At 33.8% G+C, this 22,884-nt stretch overlaps 1 protein-coding gene across 4 annotated transcripts in view; it reads left to right on the top strand.

The window, feature by feature from the left end:
* Ifih1 (interferon induced with helicase C domain 1) overlaps window positions 1-22,884 on the top strand; it is a 54,896-nt gene that overhangs the window by 16,098 nt on the left and 15,914 nt on the right. For all 4 annotated transcript variants that reach the window (XR_015446677.1, XM_004835855.4, XM_004835854.4 and 1 more), the window contains exons 3-5: window positions 1,208-1,354; window positions 13,121-13,225; window positions 18,825-19,045. Coding sequence is in view for 3 of the 4 variants with exons in the window: in XM_004835855.4 (XP_004835912.1) it covers window positions 1,208-1,354; window positions 13,121-13,225; window positions 18,825-19,045 (473 nt within the window). In the remaining variant the exon portion in view is untranslated. The remainder of the gene's footprint in view (window positions 1-1,207; window positions 1,355-13,120; window positions 13,226-18,824; window positions 19,046-22,884) is intronic.

Genomic DNA, 22,884 nt, shown 5'->3' with positions numbered 1-22,884 from the left:
CAAAATAAATTGGCTACTATAATTATAAATCTCAAATATGCTTAATAATTACCTTTACATATTGTCAAGTTGGCTTTTTGTCTGAAGTCATGGCCTTTTTTTTTTTTAAGAAAATTTTCCATGCAAAGTTGGACACATTTTTCCCCTTATATTTTAAGGGCTAATTTGAAATCATACTTTGAGAAATTTTCTTCAGTGTAGTGGCACACACTTGTAGAGGCAAAAGGTTCCCAAGTTTGATCCTAGACTGGACAACTTAGCAAGACTCTCTCACAAAACAAAAAAATAAATAAATACAAATATAAAAGGGATAGGAATATAGATCAGTGCAAAGAACCTGGCTTCAATCCCTAGTAATGCAAAAAAAAATTTTTTTTTCTTTATGGCATCAGTCTTCTCTGACAGATTGTAGTTTCAGAAGGAACAGAAATTACTGTTTTTCTTTATATCCCACAGAGGCCCTTAATAAAACACTCAGTACACATTAGTTGAAGGCTGAAAGACAAGAAGGTGGAATAGAAGAAAGGAGAAAGAAGAAATACAGACAACTTTGTATATTAAAAAAAAATGCTCCAAGAATTCAGAATACATGAATTTAGTCTGACATTAAAGCAGATGTACATCGTCATGTGGAACATACAGAGCGAGAGAACAAAATGGCAAGAGCACAAGCTAAAGAAAAACTACCACATTTACATTTTCATTAATTCAGCCTTAAATGTAGCTTTGAATCCCTGAGTCAGTGACTTAATGCCTAAAGATAATGGTCAGAAGGGGAATGAATCATCTCACTTTTCTCATGATTAACATAATACTTACTATATTGGCTTTTTAGATAAAATTTAATCATTACCAAAAATTACTCACTGTGTTCATATTAAAAGTAAAAATATTGTGTCATAACAAAAAACTCATTCTAAACCTTTCAAAATGTCACAGTTTTAAAGCATATTAGGGCAAATCTCTATTAAAAACCTCAGTTTTATTTTCAAAAATTACAATTATAGCTGTTCATGTTGTATACAATTTTGCATTAAAATTCAGTTTACATTCCATTCAGATTTTGAAAGTATTTAATAGTATGTGGATAATCACCAATTGATAGCCCTGTTTATTTTTTTAAAAAATAACGGTAATATTTACATATACTGGATAATATAAAAACTTGTGTTGCTCTACCATTTACACTCTAATATTTTATCCACAGAGATTGAGAATTTATCACATGAAGATGGTCCTGAAGTTAATGAGTCACTTCTTTCAGCCACAGATCAGTCAGATCTAGAGAAAGAGGACTGGAGCATCAAGAATAATTTATCAGAGTCATCGTTTGCAGATTCTTCTGTAGTTTCAGGTATTTGAAACAAGTGCATACTTTACATACACTTCCAGAATTGTTATTCCAGAAAAATCAGTTGGGATATTGATGACATCAGTATCTAGTAAACATGAGGGAGCGGAATTTGGACACTGGAGTTTGCAAGCATTTTTATTAAAATAATATTTTTGGGAGATTAAATTAAAATAACTCCTCTTTGGCTTAGCCACTTTAAATGAATACAATAATAATGTGTTATACATATGAACATATTTGTTTCCAATTTTATTTTCTAAGAAATCTGTGGTCATTCTAATGTGATTACTATCATAAGCATGTGCTATATTTCATGGTTCCCAAAATAAATACATTAATCAGTTTAATTTGCCCAAACCTCTTCAAAATAATTAGAACAATTACATTTTCCTAATTTTACAGAGAGAAAGAGAGAGATCTCAGAGATGTTCAGCTGTTTTAAAAAGGAAGGTGAACAGATACTAAAGTAGGATTGGCTTGAATTTCAGTAACTAATTGGTATGGGGACCAAATACCAGTATCTCTACCTTTTTGGTACAGAAACAACCCTGGAAGAAGCAAAGTAATCATTTTTCTTCTCTAATATACTCATGGTAGGAGAATTCTCTTTCCCTTCCCTCCAAACAGCCACATTGTATTTCCACAAGAAATTCTTAAAGTCTGTGGTGTGCTAATAAATATAATAAGAAGCTCTTCAGAGCAAAGAAAAAAGCTCTGATTTCTAATATCATTTACCAATGTCTGTGATATAAATATTTCAGTCTTCTCAACCTAAGCTCACTGGTCACAAATCTGGGAAGATGTGTGATAATACTGTACCACTGCACAGCATTTGCACTGTCAAGATCACACATAATAGTGGAATATAGAAAAATTATTAGAAAGTGATGAGTTTTAAGTGTTTTCTCCTTTTTAAAATTCAATTTATCTAATAGTAGGTTTACATAATTCTTTTAAAAAGCTGTGCTTAAGAATTGGCTTACGAAATTCTTGAAATTTTAAGAACTGGTTTTGTGAGGTGGTAGAAACTGACCCTCCTATGCCACTGCAAAGTCTATTATTTCTACTTACAGAGTAATATAGGTGCATTGCAGAAAAGTTGGGATGCAACAGAAACACACAAAGAAATTGCACATATTCCCACAGTATGGCTATTATGCTTATATATGTCTTCTCGGTCTTTTCACATGGCTAGGGCTGTATTATAAGAACATGTCTCCTTTTTCCTTAGATGCTCCTCTATAGGATGGCTTTTGATGACTCAATAACAGTCTTGTTATTTGGGTGCAGTATAATTAATTAACCAATTGTTGAACATTTAGTATGTTTCCAAATTACTACGTCATGAATAATACCTTGGTATCCTTCTCTACTCATGTTGCAGCTTACTTTCTTAAAGCATATATAATTGCACTTTCTGATGCCAATGACATACTATTTCAACACATTTGATAAAGGGACATTTCTTTGTACCAATTTACATATTCTCCCACAATATAGGAGAATGCCTTGTTACCATGAATTTTCTTCTATAAAAGTTGGTAATATCAATTTTAATCTTTTGTCAATTTGATTGGTATAAAAATATTTTCTTATTTGAATTTGAAATTTCTAACTTCTACTGAAAATATTTTCACAAGTTCCTTTTCTGTATTGTTATTGATTGCATGTTTATTTTCCTATCATGATATTTATGTTCTTCTTGCTGATTTATATAAACTATTGACATATATAGGGTATCAGTCTTTTGTAAAAATTGTGTCAATATTTTTTAGGGTTTGCTTGCTTTTTTGATCTATAGTATATTGCTTTATTGCTTTCTGTTGTATAATATGTTGGGTTTGTTTTTTAATGCAATGCTTCTAAACCATATAGAGGAGGAAGTTTATTAAAATTCAGATGCTTATTCAATAGTTGTAGAGTAGGGGCCTGACATTCCACCTTTTGCACAAACTTCCAGATGCTGGTGCTGCTGCTACTGCTTATGGACCATACTCTAAGTAGCAAATTTCAATGTATAAAACAACAAAGCTTTAAAACCTGAATTCCAGTGGAGCTTTTTGTTTTGTTTTGTTTTGTTTTGTTTGAGACAGAGTCTTGCTCTGTAGTTTGGGCTCACCTTGAATTCACTATGTAGCCCAGGCTGGTGGCAATCCTCCTGCTTCTGCCTCCCATGTGCTGGGATTACAGGCCTGTGCCACCACACCCTGCCTTTTTTGCCCATTTAAACACCTTCAGATATCAATATTCTATGGGGATGCCAAAATCCACTATCTGAAGTTGGACTTTTAATGTTTTAATAAACTTTTTTGATAAGTTCCCTGACATCTCTGTAGGTTACTGGAAATTTTATAAATCCACACTAGAAAGGATTGGAAACCAAATTGAAGCCAGAAGATAATTGCATCTCAAATGAGGATTTTTCATCAAAACTTACCAGGTGCAATTTATCAGCTTGCAGTATATCTGGTCTGAATTTCAAAGTGAACAAAATTAAAGGCAGGGAATTTCAATACCTTTATTGTTTTTCATTTTTTAGTAAAAGGCTTCATTTTTTTTTAAGTTTCAAGTGCATTTTGTGAGAAAATTTAGGGGATTGAAAAATTTAAGGTTTTTGTTTGTTTGTTTTCACTTTGGGGATGTCATCCAAACAGAAGCCACCTCTAGCTGCACTCACAGTAAGTGAAAGGAAAATGCAGAATATTAAAATATAGAATATCCTGAAAACATCCAAGTGTTCAGTAAGCAGGCAGAAAATGGATCTCGTCCAGGTAAACAATTATCTTGTAGTATGCAGCATCCTTACAATGCCTGGGCTTCTCTTACACATTTGTAAGCAGGTTAGACCAATCCATGCTGGCCCTTTCCAGAGCAGTGACAAGGGCAACTTATTTATAAATATGTATTGCCTTTGTTCGAAGGCTTTGCCACAGTCACTGCTGCTAATAACTGCTATGGATCATTTCGAATTATCCGTTGATTTTCTTCATGCAAGAACTAAGAATTATTGATATAAATAGCTTGTAAAATATTATTAGCCCAGAGAGGTTATTGGAGTCCTTTTGATTGAACTTTTTGCAACAAAATTTAATATAGAAGAATTTTGCCTACAAAGGCATTCTCAGAATTAACAATCAAAATAAATATGAAAGTATTCCATAGTTTCTAATACGTATTTGCATGATTTGTTATATATTTTCCTGATACTGGCAATGTATCTTTATTTTGAATTCCAACATATTAGGTTAATATTTAAAATAGCTGCCAAAATAGCAGTGAATGAAACTTTTACTTAAGCTACATATCATCTGTAAATAGGAATTTTTCATGTGCAGAGAGAAAAAAGTGACAAATTATTATTAATATTAAGTTAAGACATCTCATTATTTCTGAAACTTTGTTTTTTCAGTGCATTAGTTGTATTACTGAATCCAAATATTGTTAATCATTTATAGCTTTAATCAAAGAGTCTTGATATGTTGGGTTTTTAGCACATCTCACTCCTTAATACATTTAGCTACTACCATTAGTAACAGTGGTTCACTCTGAAACCAATTTTTTTTTTTTTTGGTACCAGGGATCGAACTTGGGTCCTTGCGCTTGTGAGGCAGGCGACGGAACCACTGAGCTAAATTCCTGGCCCTCTGAAACCAATTTTAATCACATTTGTCTTTTCTCTCACAGGTTAATGTATCAAGATTTTCTTACAGGTAATTTTGGAGAGTAGTTTCATTCTGTCTCCATACTTGAGGGCTGGCAATTCTCCCTCCTTTGTTCTCACTATTGACAATCAATTTGCTTCACATTAAAAGATGGATAGTCATTAAGATGTAGCAAAAAAAAATTTTTAAGTCAATCTTTCCCAAGTTAACACAGTCATTTCTAAATAACATTTGAACATTTCTCAAAATATTAATATGATTTTAATGCTACATGTAATAGTTCCACTTTTGGTAGTGACCGGACATATAACAAAAATATATTGTAAAACTTTGCTATTCTTTCAGACCACACTTCCCCAGAAAACACCAGAAAGACGCAAGACACACACATTTGTTTTCTTCTATTAAAATACATTAATTAAAGCAAATGAACCATTTGTTGATAATTTTAATTTTATAAATTTACAGCAAAGTTGTTCAATCTTTTATCTGCTATTGTTTCATCAAAACAAGGAAGTAGTTCTTTTAAATGGATCTTGTACTTTTCTAGGAATTAATGTCCCATAATAAAATAAAATAAATGATATTTAGAAATAAGTAAAATTTGAATAAACATACTTTTATGCACAGTTCAACAGAAAACCCCTGAAACATATTTTGTCACTGTCAGATCTTCCTACTATGAATTTAGAAATGCAAATACCTCATATTGACCAGAAGAGGGCGACTTTACACTTAGAAAAAATGAAATTTCACTGTTGCAGTGTGGAAAATTATAGTGTAACTGCAGGATGTGCCATGTGTGAATACATAGTGCGCATGACTGTGAGTGCCTGTGTATATTTTGATTTATATATTCGTTCACGTGAAGATTTTAAAATTCCACCCCAGCTAATGAGCTCATCAACCTGCTTGTTTTCAGACTTTAATACCTTCTTTTTCATATTCCCCCATATGTTCAACTCCTTAGGTTTATCCGGTGACATTATGCTTTGGAATATATTGTGGATATATTTTGCATAGATCATGTTCTGTAGGAGGGGTTTAAAAATTGACCTTTATAAAACAGCCTTCTTCTCCATGGCCCAATCTGTTGTAGCACTTTTTTGTTGTTGTTGTTGATTTGTTTTGCCTTTTTATAGACTAAAGTCCAATCTTAGATTTGGTCTATACTAATTTCTGTAAAAGTGCCACACAATTTATCCTTGCACTTGAGGACCAGAATAATGTGATACAGCAGAAACCTGTAAAAATCTAAAGATTTTCAGGATCTCTGGAAATAAATACCATAGCATTTGAGACCTAAGGGAAAGAGATAATGCTATCATACATAGTATATAATAATGTCTCAGAATCACTCACACTGATGCCTATTTCTATATTTTAAAAATTTAGTTATCATTAATTTCTGAAAACTGCAAGTACTACTTAGGCAATTCGGAGACAGTAATTTGAACTGGCAGTGATGGTGCTGTTGCGGTGCTGCTGCTGCTGCTGGTGGTCTGCTGCTTGTTACAGGATTATATAGGTTTGCGTTGTACTTGAAATCTACCATAAGGTACCTGGGTCCCTTAGATAACTTGCAGTTGCATAATAGCTCTAAAAGGCTTACCCTTCAGATCTGAGGGACAAAGGTATAGGTACTTTATCAGAAAGAAACTTCCTAGTTTATGGCTACTACTGACTGGATTTAATGTCATAGCACCAGTTTATGGCTATAAACTTAAAGGTTTTTTAAGCAAAGTTTTATGAAAAGTGACGATTTTTAATTTTAACTTGATTATTGGGCCTTATCATCTCAATTTGGGGATATGAAGGCAGAATAGTAGGAAGGGCCTTGGAATAGAGACACAAAATCTGCATTTTAAAAGGCATTGAGAGGAAACTGCTTAAGAAAGAAGATGCCCCTGGGGAAGGTTAACAGAGGAGGAATACAGAGCATTTTGTCTGAGCCTTCAAGGTCCTGTACTGGATTTGTGGAAGGAGTTGGCAGGCAACATTTCAGGTTGCATAACATCATAAGCCACAGTATAAAACCTCAAAACATGTTCAGGAGGACATATTGGGTGAGAGGAGGAGGACAGTTTGACGAGAGGAGAGCATCTGAGGAGGAGAGTGGCAGGAGATAGGACCCATAAGATCAGTGGGAGTTCATGGGGTTCTTTAAGTGTAATTTTTACAATTGCTTTTCCTTAGGGAGTAAAAAAATAAACTTAACAAAATTAATGTTTCATTGTTTGATAATTATGAAGTACCAATACAATGCACATGCAATCACTTCAGATGCTGGGTGTGGGAGAAGAATGTGACATCTCCACTTAGTGTCATCACACTGATACCTCGACATTAGCCGTGGTGGAGAGATTTTAACCCTGGAAATTGACAAACACTTTTAAATCATGACTTTTTTCCCCCTGCAAAGAGCTGATTGTTAAACATTACCTGGACACCCTTAAATACCTCTCCTCTCACTGTCTTCCTGTGCAGTTAAGTCTGCTGAACTCCTACAGCCTTTCTGGATGAGTGCCTACAAATGAAAGAGGTTCCAAATCAACTTCATCTACTTTGCCATTCTTAAACCTTGTTATTGGCCAGACTCACTTCCTATGTGTCATCTGGGTTATCAGTCAGGACTGAGTCCACCCTAAGCTGTGCTGCCTCCATTACTGATGGGCAATAAGTGAATGAGTCACTCAGGTGGGAGTGCTTATTCTCAGAATTCTATATTTTAATAACTTTCTTTCTGTATTAGGACACAAGTTGAAAGGCTCACAAGGATAGATGGTGAAATTTAAGCCAACACCATTATGCACAATTCAAATTTAATTCTAGTTGAAACATTTTAGCAGTAGAAATTCTATAAACAGGAGCAGAGGAGCTCCATGGATAGCCATGTGGGCCTGTGGCTCTAAGAGAGATTTTTCTCTTTGGGGAACTCATTTCCTAGAAGCTTAGATCCAGGAGAGAATATGCAAGGTGGGTGGAGGTGGCTTCTCTCCATTCTGCAGGAACACATGTTCCCTGGCACCGAGAGCAAAATCTAACAGACCAAAATGTGAGCGTGTGCGTGCATGCGTGAGTGTGTGTGTGTGTGTGTGTGTGTGTAGATCCATATATATGGAGCTGAAAATAAAAGTGATCTATTTCCTTTGAGAGAAGATTAAGTTATTTAGAAAGTAAAGGAAGTCGGTATCATTAGTAGTACAGAAGTGAGCACATGGGGGAGGCCAGCGCAGTCTCTATGTGTGTGGCCATACGTAGGCGTGTGTTTCAGGTGGAGAGGGTTACGGTGTTGGTGAGAAGGTGGATATTCAGGTGTGACACTGCTAACGTGCATTGTGAGGCCAGAACCAGAACAAACATACAATTACCATGAAAAGTGGAATGATCTGACTTGAAGACCTTGTAAGCACTAACTCTTAGGCGAGCAAAGCAAGCGGAGTTGTTCTTTCTCGGTGTGCACAGAGGCCTTTGCCTTCTCATTTGTTTCCTGCTGGAATGCAAAACCACCTTTCAGAAAAGAGAACCTCTGATCCATTGAGGCAAGCAGGAAAAAGGAGGGCAAGTCTATGGATTGAGAAATGCAGCCAGGCTAAAAATAGGAGGGACATTACCTGAATAGCAAAGTAAGAACCAATTTGTATTTTACCCAGCAAACCTTAGCTCTGAATAAACACAATATCATTTGTCCATTACTTGTTTAAACAGTATTGTCCAGCAGAGGGCAGACTTTACATTAAAATAAACTTTAGAAAGGCCTTCAAGAGGTTTTTTTCTTTTGAATTTTTTTAAGCTTCAATATTTTTGGTTTCAAAATAATTTAAAGATATTTTTAAGGATTTAAGGTCTGGAGTACGATAAATATGAAATTTCTTGGATTTCCGTTAATATTTCTGCCATATTAGCAAAATATTCAAGATGTGATTTCAAACTGAGGCAGTTTTTTCCATGACCCGTCTATTGGTCTTAGACATTTACTGTCATTGTAAGCACAGCTGTTCCTTTTTGTCTTGTTTATAAAATCATTAGAGAAAACTCCATGTCTTAACTGAGCTAGTATAGTTTTCTTTCACTCCAACAGAACTTAATATGAATAACTACTTTTCTTTCACTGAAATTACTGTTAGTGTATTCACGGATAGCTTAGATATTTTCCCTAGTGGAAATGACACTAATATAAAAGTTAACTAAATCCACAACCTCAGGAGAATTTAAGACTAATTTCTCCCCAAGATTCTTTTTCTTGATTGAACAGAATCGTTCTTACAATAAATAAAAAATAAAAAGTGCTATCTATATTTTTAAAAGGTTAAATCACTTGATAACACTGGCCAAGTTGTAATAGAGTCATTCTTAAGCACGTTATTTTTTTATAAAAGCACCCTACCTCCGATTGACTCTATTTTATGTACTCTACTTTGAAAATCATACACATAGGATTTACTTTATTAGAATGATATACCAGATTGTCCAGATTGATATACCTTGAATGGTGAAAGAACAAGATAATCCCAAATAAATCAATTGCTGAAAGTTTTGGGTACATAAAATCAATATGTTGGGGGTTTTTCTGGCATCATAAAAACACATGGTTGATCTTGCTTCTTGAAGTATGTTTGTTTTTGTGTGAGTGTGTGTGTGTGTGTGTGTGTGTATGTGTGTGTGTGAGAGATAAATTCTTTAAGTGAATGCAGGTGGGAAATTTCTGCTAAGCCATTTTCAATGTTATGAGCATTACAATATATTTTCTTTTATTATTAAATTTATTTTTTTTAGTACTTAATATTTCTAAGAAAGGAAAAATCAAAATGCATAAGATTTTGCTGCCTAGGAAACAATTATTTTGGGGTGGAGAAGCTAGAGATTTATATACTCTTAAAATGACAAAGAAATAGAACTCTATATATTCACTTTTATTTTTATAATAATCTCTAGAAATATTGCAATTAATTTTGTGCAATGAGGACAGAAATGTTCCTTTTTTACCAGTGCCCAAAATGAGCTTGGGCACTGAAATGTAAAGTTAATGACAGTCTATTATTGATTCAGAAATGATAATAAAGTACAATCATCTTGCTAACTTCTATTTTTCTTGGAAAGATAAACTTTGTTTTAATTGTGGTGGAAAATTTGACATTACAATGAAAATGTCTGTTGCTATTTTTTTAAGGCAACTTTCATTTCACTTAGTACTATAGATACAGAATTGTCTGCTTATTTACAAAAATCATCAGCCATTCTTAGCATTGGGTAAAAAGCACCAAAACACTGGAAGAGGTTTCAGAAAATGAAGAGTCTATTCAGTAGCTTTGTGATCTTTTAACCTCTCCGAGCCTTGATTCCAACCTGTAAGATGGAGCTGACAACGAGTGCCTACACAGGGGACTGTGAGAGTTTAAAATACATTACATTACATCTGCGATGTAAATACATTACATTACATCTGTGAAAAATGTGAGCTGTGGCACATTGCAGATTTGATTGTGAGATCAAAATAATCCAGATAATAAATTTAATAATACCCTATTTTTAGTAGCAGCTTTCTTTAACAGATTACTTGTGCACACTGCATCAATAGTTCTATTGTAACATGCATATTAGAAAAAGCTTGAGGGAAATCTTTACTTGAGCAAAGAGTAGGTTTAAGATTTTGATTTAACTGCTGGTGATTAGAAAATAAAGTGAAAATCAAATATAATTTCCATTTCTATTATATTTAATGGAGAACTTAATGATATTAATGTTAAATTTTATGCTTTTTTTTCTTTTTACTAATTTTGGTATTCTCTTCAGTTCTCAGTCCTCCATTTAAAACAACAAATGAAATCATGTCAAACTTTACTTTTTTGCTTCAAAAATCTTGGCCTATATTTCCAAATCTGGAATTATCCTTGCAGTGACATTTTCCCCATCTCATTTAACACCTTGCCTTTTCTTTATAAAATCATATTCTCTTTTCATCAGTACATCTGCCCAAAACGCTCTTCGCCTTGACAGTTCTATCCCACACTCTCCTCTGAGCTTCTAACAAGACATACCTCTGGGAATTGCAAAGTGCCATATTTAAAATCTCTCAGTGAGATATATAGGTTTCCCTGTGTGATCATAAGGGATTCCTCAAATCCAAGTTTTAGAGCTAATCTATGACAACTGATAAGCACACTATTTTCACATTAGTGTATTTATGTTGTGCTAATATACTTAAACAGTATGTATGTCCATTGAGAATTTTCCCACAACTTTCTTATCAGCTTTCTTTTAATTTTTAAGAAAGAAGTCTTGCATATTTGATCAGCATTGGCTGAAATTGGACCTTGGAACTAAGAGGCTTAGCCAAATTGGAGGGAGGATGTCTTAGATGTCACAAATATTCAATGGAATACTAGTCTGCAATAAAAAGGAAAAAATTATCAATATACAACAACATGGAAGAATTTCAGTTTAATGCTAAATTAAAGAAACCAGACATAAAGATTATATATTGTATGAATCCAGTCTGAAAGGGCAATACTACAAAGATAGAAACCAGATCAGTGCTTGCCAGGGGATACCAGAAGGACACTGCCTAACATGGGGCTTAAGGGGAATTTTTGGAGTCATAAAAATGTCTTCTTTTTTTTTTTTTTTTTGGTACTGGGGATCGAACTCAGGTCCTTGTGCTTGTGCAGCAGGTGACAAAACCACTGAGCTAAATCCCTAGCCCTAAAAATGTTTTCTTTGAAATAGTAGTTACAAAGCTATATACATTTATCAAACTTCTCAACTATACATCTAAAAAGAGTGATTTCTACAGAGTAGAAGTAATACTTCTGACTTAAAAAGTTAACTTGTTAAAAAAAGACAGAGAACATACTTGTAGTTTTGAATTGTATAACGTCTTTTTCTGAAGAAGTTTTACTGATAAATATATTACGGGTCTGTTCTTCATCCATTTCTATGTCTTGCCTTAAATGTCTGACAGCAGCAGTTTTAAATAACTAAAGGCTAACAATATAATTTATTAGTGTACTGAGCAACTTTAGGATGAAATGATACTAAGGAGCATAAGTATTATGAAATGCTATTAAATGAAAACATTATTAGGTGGAGTGTCTGCCCTAGTCATTTTTATTTTATTTTTTAATCATCAGCAATTAAGCTACTTATCCACAGGCTTTTTTGTACTTAATATTAATATTAATGGCTGCCAAATCCTTTAAGGTAAATGATATTAGACCCATTTTAAATAAGAGGAATACAGGATGAGAGTAATGTCAGTGACAAATTTCACAGGTCCTCCTGGTTTCTAAACCACTGCTAGAAACCACAGTGCACTGTTTTGACCAATTTTAATGCTAGTTTTAATTCTTAAGGATGAGATTACATGTCTTTGGAAATAAGCTGTAGTGAAGAAATTCTTCCCTTGAGGGAAAGAAGATTTTCAAAAATGAACTAATACGGTCTACTGAAAAAGAAAATTAGGAAGAAGTGAAGGGTCTGTATTAACCATTTATACTAACTGTACCTCTTTGATTTAATTTAACTCTATTTAATTACAGTAAAGAAGAGCATTTATTTCTAACCTCGCATAAGCTTAGCACAACCATGATGCCAGACTTTAGTGATATTCTTTTTGAGAGTTTTTCTGATGTTTTAAATTTATGTTTATCACTGAACTATTATTTTTTCAACTGATCAGTAAAGTCAGGTTTTTAGGCTTTATTAGTTGACCGCTACTTTACATGGAAGTAGCTCAATGGTTTCTATATAATAATTTCTGTATGAAAGCGATTATCAAGTGTAGTTATTCTTTGAGGGGACAAAACTTACATGTAGAGAGATGACAAAAAAGCAAAAATCCTTAAAATTTTTTGCATTAGTTCTCTTATTGGATGAATAGTATTTTAAGAAGGTAATATGTATTTGAGTCACCATCCAGCAGCTGCTTATCCATAGTGGATTTTTTTAGCCTGCCCGAAACTCTTACCTTTTGTTTGCAATTATCTAGCTATTCCTTCTCCACTTGCATTGAACTGTATGTACTGTGTGCTGTAGAGGTGTGCAGCTAAAATACGTTTATTCTCAGAAATATTTTTAAAATATTTTAAAATGTTTTCCTTTGCAGAATCAGACACAAGTTTGGCAGAAGGAAGTGTCAGCTGCTTAGATGAAAGTCTTGGACATAACAGCAACATGGGCAGTGATTCAGGCACCATGGGAAGTGATTCAGGTACTGCCTAACTGTTGTGTAAACCTTAAAAAGTGTGAAATAAGACACCATATAGTGGAATGCATGGGGGCTGTTCATAGCCTCCCTAATGTATTTATGCAATTAAAGCAATTCTTTTCTACAGTGAGTCGTTTGGAACTTTGCCATTTACTTTCTTTAAAAGTACAACTTACTAAAGTCTTAGAACCAAAATCTACATTGATCCAATACATGTTTTTTTTGGCCTGGTATAAACTACATTTCATAAAACCTTGTCATCTACTTCATTTATGAGATTTGTCTCAGTTAATTTGGACCACACTTAAACTCTATATGCAGTTGGTACATTTAATTATCTCCAAATGCTACTTTTTATTAAAATTCATTTTAAGTAAAAATTAACTTTATCAATGAGAGAAACAGACATAAAAAATAATCCCTCTCAGAAAGAGAACTAGAAGGGCCAGGGATGTAGCTTAGTCACACAGCGCCTGCCTGGCAAGCACAAGGTTCTGAGTTTGATCCCTAGTACCCCGCCCCCACAAAAACAAAACAAAATGAAGAGCTTGAAATTACATTCAGTTAAGAGTTCCAGTTGGTACACATAGCTTGCATTTATTTATTTACTTACTTACTTACTGATTTTGGGTTTTTGAGACAGGGTCTCACTTGGTAGTTCAGGCTGGCCCTGAACTCACTATGTAGCCCAGGCTCAGCAATCCTCCTATCTGTCTCCAGAGTGCTGGGATTACAGTCGTGTGCCACCATGCCCGGCACATGCAGCTTTTAAATAGGAATAGAACTTATAAAACAGTTTGCTCACTAGATGAAAAACTTAACTAGGCATTTCCAAATTACTCTTCATGTCGATTTTATATCACAACAGCAATAACTGGGAGTGCCTGTTCTCAACCCCCACAACTTCATCAATACTTTTTATTTATCAGATTTCCCACTGATCAGTTTAATAGGGTCACATTATTTTTTTTCTATTGCTTGAATGCATATACCATGTTTACTACTGAGCTGAAATATTATCATCCCTTAAAGATTGGTGAAGGGTTATGCATAGCATGTCATTTATACACAGCTCTATATTTGTCTGTGTTTTAAATAATTTGTAATTATAATTAATATATCAAAACCAAAAATACTTTGTAATGTGTCCAGATAAGCAGTGGAAAATTGACAAATGAAGAAAGAAATTATTTTATTCTTCATTTGTGATTCACTTGTTTTCACTTTTTAAAATTCTGTAATTCAGATCATCCTGCACTTGCAGAATGACAGAAATATGGATAAATAAGGGGCCTAACAGGGAAAAATAGTTTACATAAAGACGGTCATCTGCCCTAAAAGCGTTCTACGTTGGATTGGAACACTGCTTCTATTTATATATTTTTTTCTCACAATCACATTCTTGAATCCCTTAGAATAAGTTACACTAGTTTGAGAAAAACTAGTTCACCAAATGTCAGTAATAACTTTAATTATAATTGATAAGGGTCAGTCATTTCTGATCAATTCATTCAGTGTTCATTAAGTTCTTGTCACATGTTTATTTATGTAGATTGTATTTGTTTTTCTATCCTTGTCATAAAATTGTTAAATTTAATAATTAACATTTCTACTACATGCATTTGATTCTAGATCTCAAAATATACTCTAGCTAATATTTAACATCTTTATGGATTGTTTTAAACTTCTGAGCCTCATCCTCATTTTTATTTGTCTAAGTAAGGATTTTTCAACAATATTTATTCATTTAATAAATATTTAAAGCATATCCTCTATGTGCACGGCATCTTGCCTATTTAGAGCTGTTAGCAAATGTATTTGCTGAGTTTTAGTCTTCAATGTGGCATGAAAGACGTGATAAATCTGAATGCAACCTACTTCTGGAAAGTAAATACATTTTCAAAGACAAATACCTTTCTAAAACAAACACAGTTTCAAGGGACATTGTTGAAGTTTTGATGGGTCAGTGTTTAGGAACAAAGAATTGCTTTGCATAGTAGGTAGTAAAATTCTTAAATAATAAAAGTATTAAATTCCTTATCCTCAGGTGCATGCCATAGTTGAAATAACAATAAATTCAATAAGAGATTTTTGTAAATTTGTGAGCTATTAAATATATAATGAATTATTAAAAAGTATTAAAGTATTTTACAATTATGTTTTAGCTTTTGAGGCTGACATTAAAAATATCTTATTTGATATGCCCTTCATCTTTCTTCAGAAATCATGTAGTAGGCCATAAGGACCATAGAAATGAACCAACATGATAACATTATGCTCTCTGGAAGTATTATTTCAGAGCAAAGTATAATTACTGGCTCTTTCAAAGTTCATATACTCTAACTGTATTATGAAACATGTTTTTCCATTACCCATTTTCAGAGAGAGAGAGATATTGCTTCTCAAAAAGTGGTAATGTTTGTGTCAACACACATTGGCCTGATATGTAGAAAGTGTTTCCTTACTATTTCGAGGTAATGACTATTAATATTTCTCCAAATGGAATGGTGTATTTTTCTGTGGTTACATACTATAGGTAAAGGAATACTTTGTCGATTTCAAACACATGCAGTGACAGACCTTTTCTCTCCAAGAATAACTCAGCTGTCAAAATCAATGTGAGAATGAAATTTGCCACATGGTGTAGTTCCAATAGAAAATTATTATTTAAACCCTATTTGATTTCACTTTTTTGACCATTTATGTGGTATAATATACTTTACCATCTTCAGTCATTGTTTTATGATGTAATTCAAAGCCTGTGCATGTTTTAAGTACTATTTTTGTTATTGTGTTTAATTTATTATGCTTTGCGGAGAGGTGAAAATAAACAAACAAGCAAAAATCCAAACTTCTCCTTATATAAAGGAAATTGGCTCCTGGCTCACTGATATCAGCCCAGTTTTCTCCTTCTGGTTAAGGAGAAGAGAAACTCTTTTTTCATTACATGGATAAATTCTCCCTTCCCTATGTCAGATGATGTGATAAAGCAAGAACCAGGCTGAATATTTAGCACTCACCCAGCTCTTTTTCTCTGGATACTATTCTCACACTGAATCCAGCTCTATTTTTTTCCATATCCACTGTGGGCTTCTCTCTTAAACTTGGGGCTCCCCAGCAGATCTCCTAGTCTTGACTCAGAAATATAGACGATTATTGAGGCATCTAGCTAGCCAGATGTTTTAGTGACAGCAGCACAGTTCACTAGACTGAAGTTTTTGAGATAATGACAATGGCAATGCATGGCAAATAATAGGTGTTCAGTAAATATTTACTGCAGATGAATTTGTAGTACACAAGCAGTTAATTAACAGTGAGACTTCATTCTGGAGATTGGGCTGGAGTTGCATTGTGAACACAATAGTCTTTTTAATATTATACCTCTTCTTCAATTTATTAGTACAATAAATATCTAATATGCATAAGTAATGTTGGTATTTACTAATTTGACTTGGTTTTAGGTCCCTGGGATAAAGACAGAAAATTACTATATGTTTCTCTTTTTAACTTTGTTACTGGAGGATATAATAGTAAGTGTGAAAGGCAATAGGAGAAATAATTTCTAAAAAGCAAAACTAATATGAAGGAGACAGAATTTTACCATTTTTTAAATCTATGCAGAAATTTCCACAGTGAAATTCATCAGAGAATGTATTGATTTCTTCTAACAAATTTCTGAGATCAAGTAACAATTTAGCAAGATTAAACTCCTAGATCTTGGTTTACACACTGTAAAAATACATTTCCTTTATAAATAGGTAAATATTCTGGTTCTTTTAGGAAAGTTACATGATATATGCTCATAATGGAGGTGAAATACTAGGATTGAGACTATAAAACCATTTAGTAAAGAAGTAATGTTCTTAAATACATCTGAATTTTACATAAACATAATAGAAAATGAACTGTTATAAGTACTACAGGGTTCGAAACAAGCATAGATAGAAAACTTGTAAAATGTGCATTTTGAATGCTGACGATCTTGTATGAGTTTTTCATGACAGTCATGTTAAATTAAATGAATCAGCAGATGATCCACTGACAGCTTAAATGTATTGCATCTGTCTTTACTCACCCATACAGAAAGCAAATTTCCTGCCAGATGAGTAGATGATTCTTGCTAAGTGGTATTTGGTGTGAATTTTCCTACCTGTTCAGATAGTACCATCACAACAAGTTAAAACTCACTCAAGTAGAATCATTCAGTTGGTGAAATGGAGCCATCAGCAAGTTTTTAGAAGTTAATGGGATTATATTAGTTTAGTTTTATTGCCATCATTGATAAGAGAAAGAGCACACTGGTAAGTACTGTCACTCTTCTTTTTCTGGCAATTACATAAAACAGAAGATAGATTTTTAAGTTAGTATACTAATTTTACTACATTAATTTTTTAAGCTATTCTTCTTTAGGTATGTTATAATTTATTCTAACATTTATAAAATTAATGTATGTTCATACCTACTTTATCATTACTATCAATTTTTAAAACCTATATTAATTGGAAATATTTTTAATGTACTGTGCTTTAGATTTCAGGAAAACTAATAATATGCAGAGGAATACATATAAGGAACTTACAAAGATCACAAATCAAAATGAAATGGCAAAATTAGTCATAATTTAGTTTCAAGCAAATAAAATTACTTTTACCATCAAATGAAAACCTAGCAATTAAAGGTTAGCATGGGAAGAGTTTTTCTCCTACTCTCTAGATACTACATTGCACCACCTAATTTCCTCAAGAAGACTTTACACACACCAACGCAGTTGCCACACCGTATCTGCAAGTTCCACATCTACACATTCAACCAGCTGCTGATCAAAATATTTTTTGTACTAAACACATACATTTTTCTTTTCATTATGTCCTAGATAATACAAAATAACAACTATTTACATAACATTTACATTGCATTTGGGTATTATAAGTCATCTAAAAATTATTTGAAGTGTATGAGGAGTGTGCTGGAGATTTTGGTACTCACAGGGGTTTTGGAACCGATCCTCCACAGAGAGAAGGACCCTCCCTATGTGTATAGGTGCTTTTTGGCATTTAGTTGTCGGACAAATTTTTGACAAATGAAGGAACTAGTGTCAGCTGTACTATTGTCTTTGTAATGAAAAATAAAGGTGATACAGAACAAGGAGGACTAATGAATTCCACTGTCCTAGTTCCTCTTGATTTTTTTAGGTGGCAGGGCTAAGAAAAACAAATAAGGCATAACAGCTAACCAAAGGAATGGAAGTCTGATGCATTAACAACCACAACTGCCAATTCTGCACCACAGCATTTTCTGTAAATTCTCCTTGCTTTTCCCCACTTTCCAAAAACATATCCCCAGCTCATGCACTCCCTGGGCCTCTGTACTGTTAACTCACTCCCTTTACAGCCCCGACCCCTACGCCACTTCCATGATGGAGCCCCTGGGTTAGAACGTACAAATGCAGATGAGACGCTCATCGATACATACAGAAAACAGAAAAAAGATTGGCTTGAAAAAGGAATCTAAACTACAGAGACCTATGACCAATTACAGGCTTCCTAACCTAAGTTATTTTATTGTGCCTTCTTTTATTTCTGTCCTTTTTAACTTCTTTCAGATGAAGGGAATGTGGCAAAAAGAGCATCTCCTGAGCCAGAACTGAAGCTCAGGTCGTACCAAAGGGAAGTTGCCCAGCCAGCCATGGAAGGGAAGAATGTCATCATATGCCTCCCTACAGGCAGTGGGAAAACCAGAGTGGCTGTTTACGTTGCCAAGCATCACTTGGACAAGAAGAAGCAAGCATCAGAGCCTGGAAAAGTTATAGTGCTTGTTAATAAGGTAGTCACACAACACATAAGCAACATCACTTCTTCAGCTCCCCTCTATTATTCTAAGCTTTTATATAATAACATTTGTAGCAGTGTAACACAGAGATTTAATTCAATTACACATAATGGCAAAATAAGCCCTTTATTTTACTTTTAAACTTAGTTTTTATAGGTATGTCTAGTAAGGGGTTAGCCTTAAAATGATATTCTGTCTATAAAACCAGAACATTAAGTCAGTATAGGTATAACTTACATATAAATATTATATTTGAAAAAATATGTTTCAAGGTCAACCAGTACTGATTTAAATTATCATTGCATGTAAACATGAGTGATCTAAAATATCCCTGGAATCTAGAATCAAATATTAACTTTTAAAGTCTCTTTGACATCTTCGTGCTCGCTTCGGCAGCACATATACTAAAAAAAATCTCTTTGACATCTGATGCTTACCCAAAGATGGTAAGACCTCTGTATCTGGAAAATATTATGATGTGGTTTGAAGATAAAAAGTAGGTTAAGTGAATATTTGTTTTATCCATACTGAGATAAATATGTAAACACTGTTCAAAGATTATATACATTATATACATGTAACATTAAATGCAACTGAAGTTTCTCTTTGACAATTCATATCTTATATCTGAAGTTTTCTTCATTATAAAACAAGATCTAGTGTTTTATTTTGGGGGGGTTTTTGGTACCAGGAATTGAACTCGGGTCCTTGCGCTTGCGCAGCAGATGGCAAAACCACTGAAAGATCTAGTTATTTGAGCTTTATTCAAATAATGAGAATTTATTGACTTATACATTTCTAGTTAAAGAAATTTTTTTGTATTTTATGGAATAAATTTAAGTATACTTTTCATAAGCAGATATAGCCTTTTTTTCATTCTTATGTTTTCATTTACATAAAAAATAGCAATAGACTATAAAACTTCCCATGTTTTAAATTCTTGTTATGCCAAAACTTTAAGTTCAACCTGCTTTTCAGTACTAAAGAATATTAGTATTGAATCCATGAGTTTGAGAACCCATTCTTTGAGTACTTTCTGTCATGAAATTCCAAGTGCATATTTTATATATCTGTTAAGCCTAAACAACTCTCCTTTCCATACTTACATATACTTTTAGAACACTTATTTCTTCACTTATTTTTCTGATAATGATGATTCATTAGACTGTATTTGTTCATAACTTTCATATATTCCCTTTATAAATGATATCACCTTTTAGAATAAAATAATTTAGAATCCTATTTCTACGTACCAGTTTAGTTCAGATAAATTATTTACCTTAACTGGCTCATCATAAAATTAACAAAATAGTAACTATCATGTTCTGAAGCTCAAATTAGATTCTGTGTGTTGATAGAGAAAAAGTCTAGCAATGACTCACTGAATATTAACTCTTTCTTCCATCTTTCCACCTCGCCTTTATAATCAATAAAATAAATACTCTAACCAGAATGCTTCTAGCTAGAAGTGCCAGATGTGGAGGAAAGAACAAAATTAATTGGATTCAAACCTACTTAAACTGGTATTTTTTATATCATTTTGTCATTTTCTCAAATTCAGCCTCACCATATACCCTCTCAGAGAGCATTTTTCCCTACCGTCTCCTTTTTTAGTTAAACCACCTCCTCTAAAGCATATAGCCCCAAAGGCTAGGAATTGTTTTTCATTCATCTCCTTCTGTTATTTCCCTTATCTGATCATGGGGTCATAGAGTTGGAAGCATCCTTTGAGATCCAGTTTTCTTCCTTTGCAGAGTGGTTCTCTCGCTTTTGCTGGGTAACTTCTAAATATCAAAGCAATCTCCCTCCTAAAAACACAGATCTATCTCTTCTTTGAGCAACTGACACTGTTAGAAAGTCATACATGTATTCAACCAAATTTGTTTCTTTGGCACTCACATTCATTGGTTAGAATTCTTTCCTCTGTGATTATGTAGTGTGAATCCTAATGTTCCTGCCTCATTGGTAGCTCTACACAAAAAGAAGGTAATTAATATCTTGTGGGTCCTATGTTATTTTTCTTTTTTCCCCCTTGGGATAAATGTCCACAGTTCTTTTAATTGATGTGCATATGACATGGTTTCCAGACCCTTCATCATTCTGTGTTTTACTCTTCCAAACAATTATCTAGGACCCTTTAAAAACATGGGATCCAGAGTCAGACAAAATGCTACAGATATTGTCTTACCATAGCAGAATACGAGAGATGAGATCCACTCTCACTCAGCCAATGAGTGGGTTTGTCCTTGACACCCCAAAACTCATCTGCACCTTGCCATAACTCAAAATCTTAAGTTCCTGTTCATTTGAACATTCTTTTTTTTTTTTTTTTTGATACTGGGGATGGAACTCAGGACCTTGCACTTGCGAGGCAGGCATGGTACCACTGCTAAATCCCTGGCCATTCCTGTTCATTTGAAATCTGTTAAGCTAAAGGCTCTCTTATTTTTGTACAGTTCATCTTAAGCCTAAGTGCAAATACATACATTTATCTTTTGAAATCATTCATTTTGCATGATCATTTCAGACCTCATGTTTTTTGTATGTGTCTAATACACCTCCCTTCCCACGAGATTTCCTTCTCTCAATGCTTTATTCTAGTCAGGAACCATTCATCCCATCAGACACAGGTAAGTCTTGCACATGCACATGTATGGCCATATTCAAATGCTAATTTACCTTTATTATTTCCTACACCGTTGTGTGAACATTTGAGGATATAACTCTAATCTCTGATCTGTTTCCCTATTGTTTTCTCCTCAGACTTTCTAGAAATTCCTTTACTAGTTCTCCCATTTATTCTATAATTTTTAGCTGTCTCATTTCTTTGAATTTTAAAATAATTTCAGCTTTCTTTTTACTTGGGTTAGGAAATCTCCAGCCCAGTAAGTCAAAATAATCTGAATTTTGTATTTAAACCCAGTCTCCTGGGGCACATTAACCTTTGATCTAGAAAAGATAAATCTTATTCCTTAATACCATTTAGTTTCATCTCCCTTTGCCCTTTCCAGAGTTACCGCTTTCAAATGCAGGGGGAAAGGAAAACACCACCTGTGCTCCCAGAGTTTCCATTTCCTATCTGGGGCTTCCATACCACAAGAGATAAATCCCAGGTTCCTTCAGATGCTATAATGCAGCCCCATATGATTCAGCAGAAGTAGGTAGCATTTGGGTTTGATTAGTCTTGGCAGGCACTCTGTCACTTCTCAGGAAAAGGCTCCAAGGGGACCACACACCTCCCGATTAGCCATGTCAGACTTGCAGCTGGCTTTCTCTGTGTCCTTCAATAGGAAGTCAGTGCCACCCAGAGTGAATATCAAAATTCCCAACACTATCTCCCCGTATCTCTGATGCTAACTTCTTTTTCTTCTCTAGAGGAAACAATGGGGCTTCCCTTTGGAAGGTTTTATGGGAAGGAATTCATGTTGCTATGTAACTCCATGGTACAGAAATTATTAATTATATCATTCAGCATAAATATATTGAAAAATAAATCAAATGCAGATCTTATACCTAAGGAAACTATAAATCTGAAAGAAAATGAGACATATTTCTGATATAATAATTAATATTTTACTGCACTTATAAAGCACTATTACATATATTACCTCATTAAATCCACATAGCTACTCTATGAGGTAATTATTATTGTTCATTTTTCCCATCAGAAAATTGAGCCTCCAAGATTTTATTTTAGGGACCATCAAGTTAATAAGAGGCAGAGATGAGATTTGAACCCTTCTGAAGTCACTTGGCCTCTCTTCCCACCATATTCTACAGTTAGAAAGGATAGGTAATATAGCAGAGAAATTCTTGAGTATTAGCAATGTGTC

Source organism: Heterocephalus glaber, unplaced genomic scaffold (assembly GCF_053883595.1).
Source record: "Heterocephalus glaber isolate CG9 unplaced genomic scaffold, H.glaber_assembly_v1.0 deba00000347, whole genome shotgun sequence".
Lineage (NCBI taxonomy): Eukaryota > Metazoa > Chordata > Mammalia > Rodentia > Bathyergidae > Heterocephalus > Heterocephalus glaber.
This window is presented reverse-complemented; position numbering and strand designations above follow the sequence as displayed.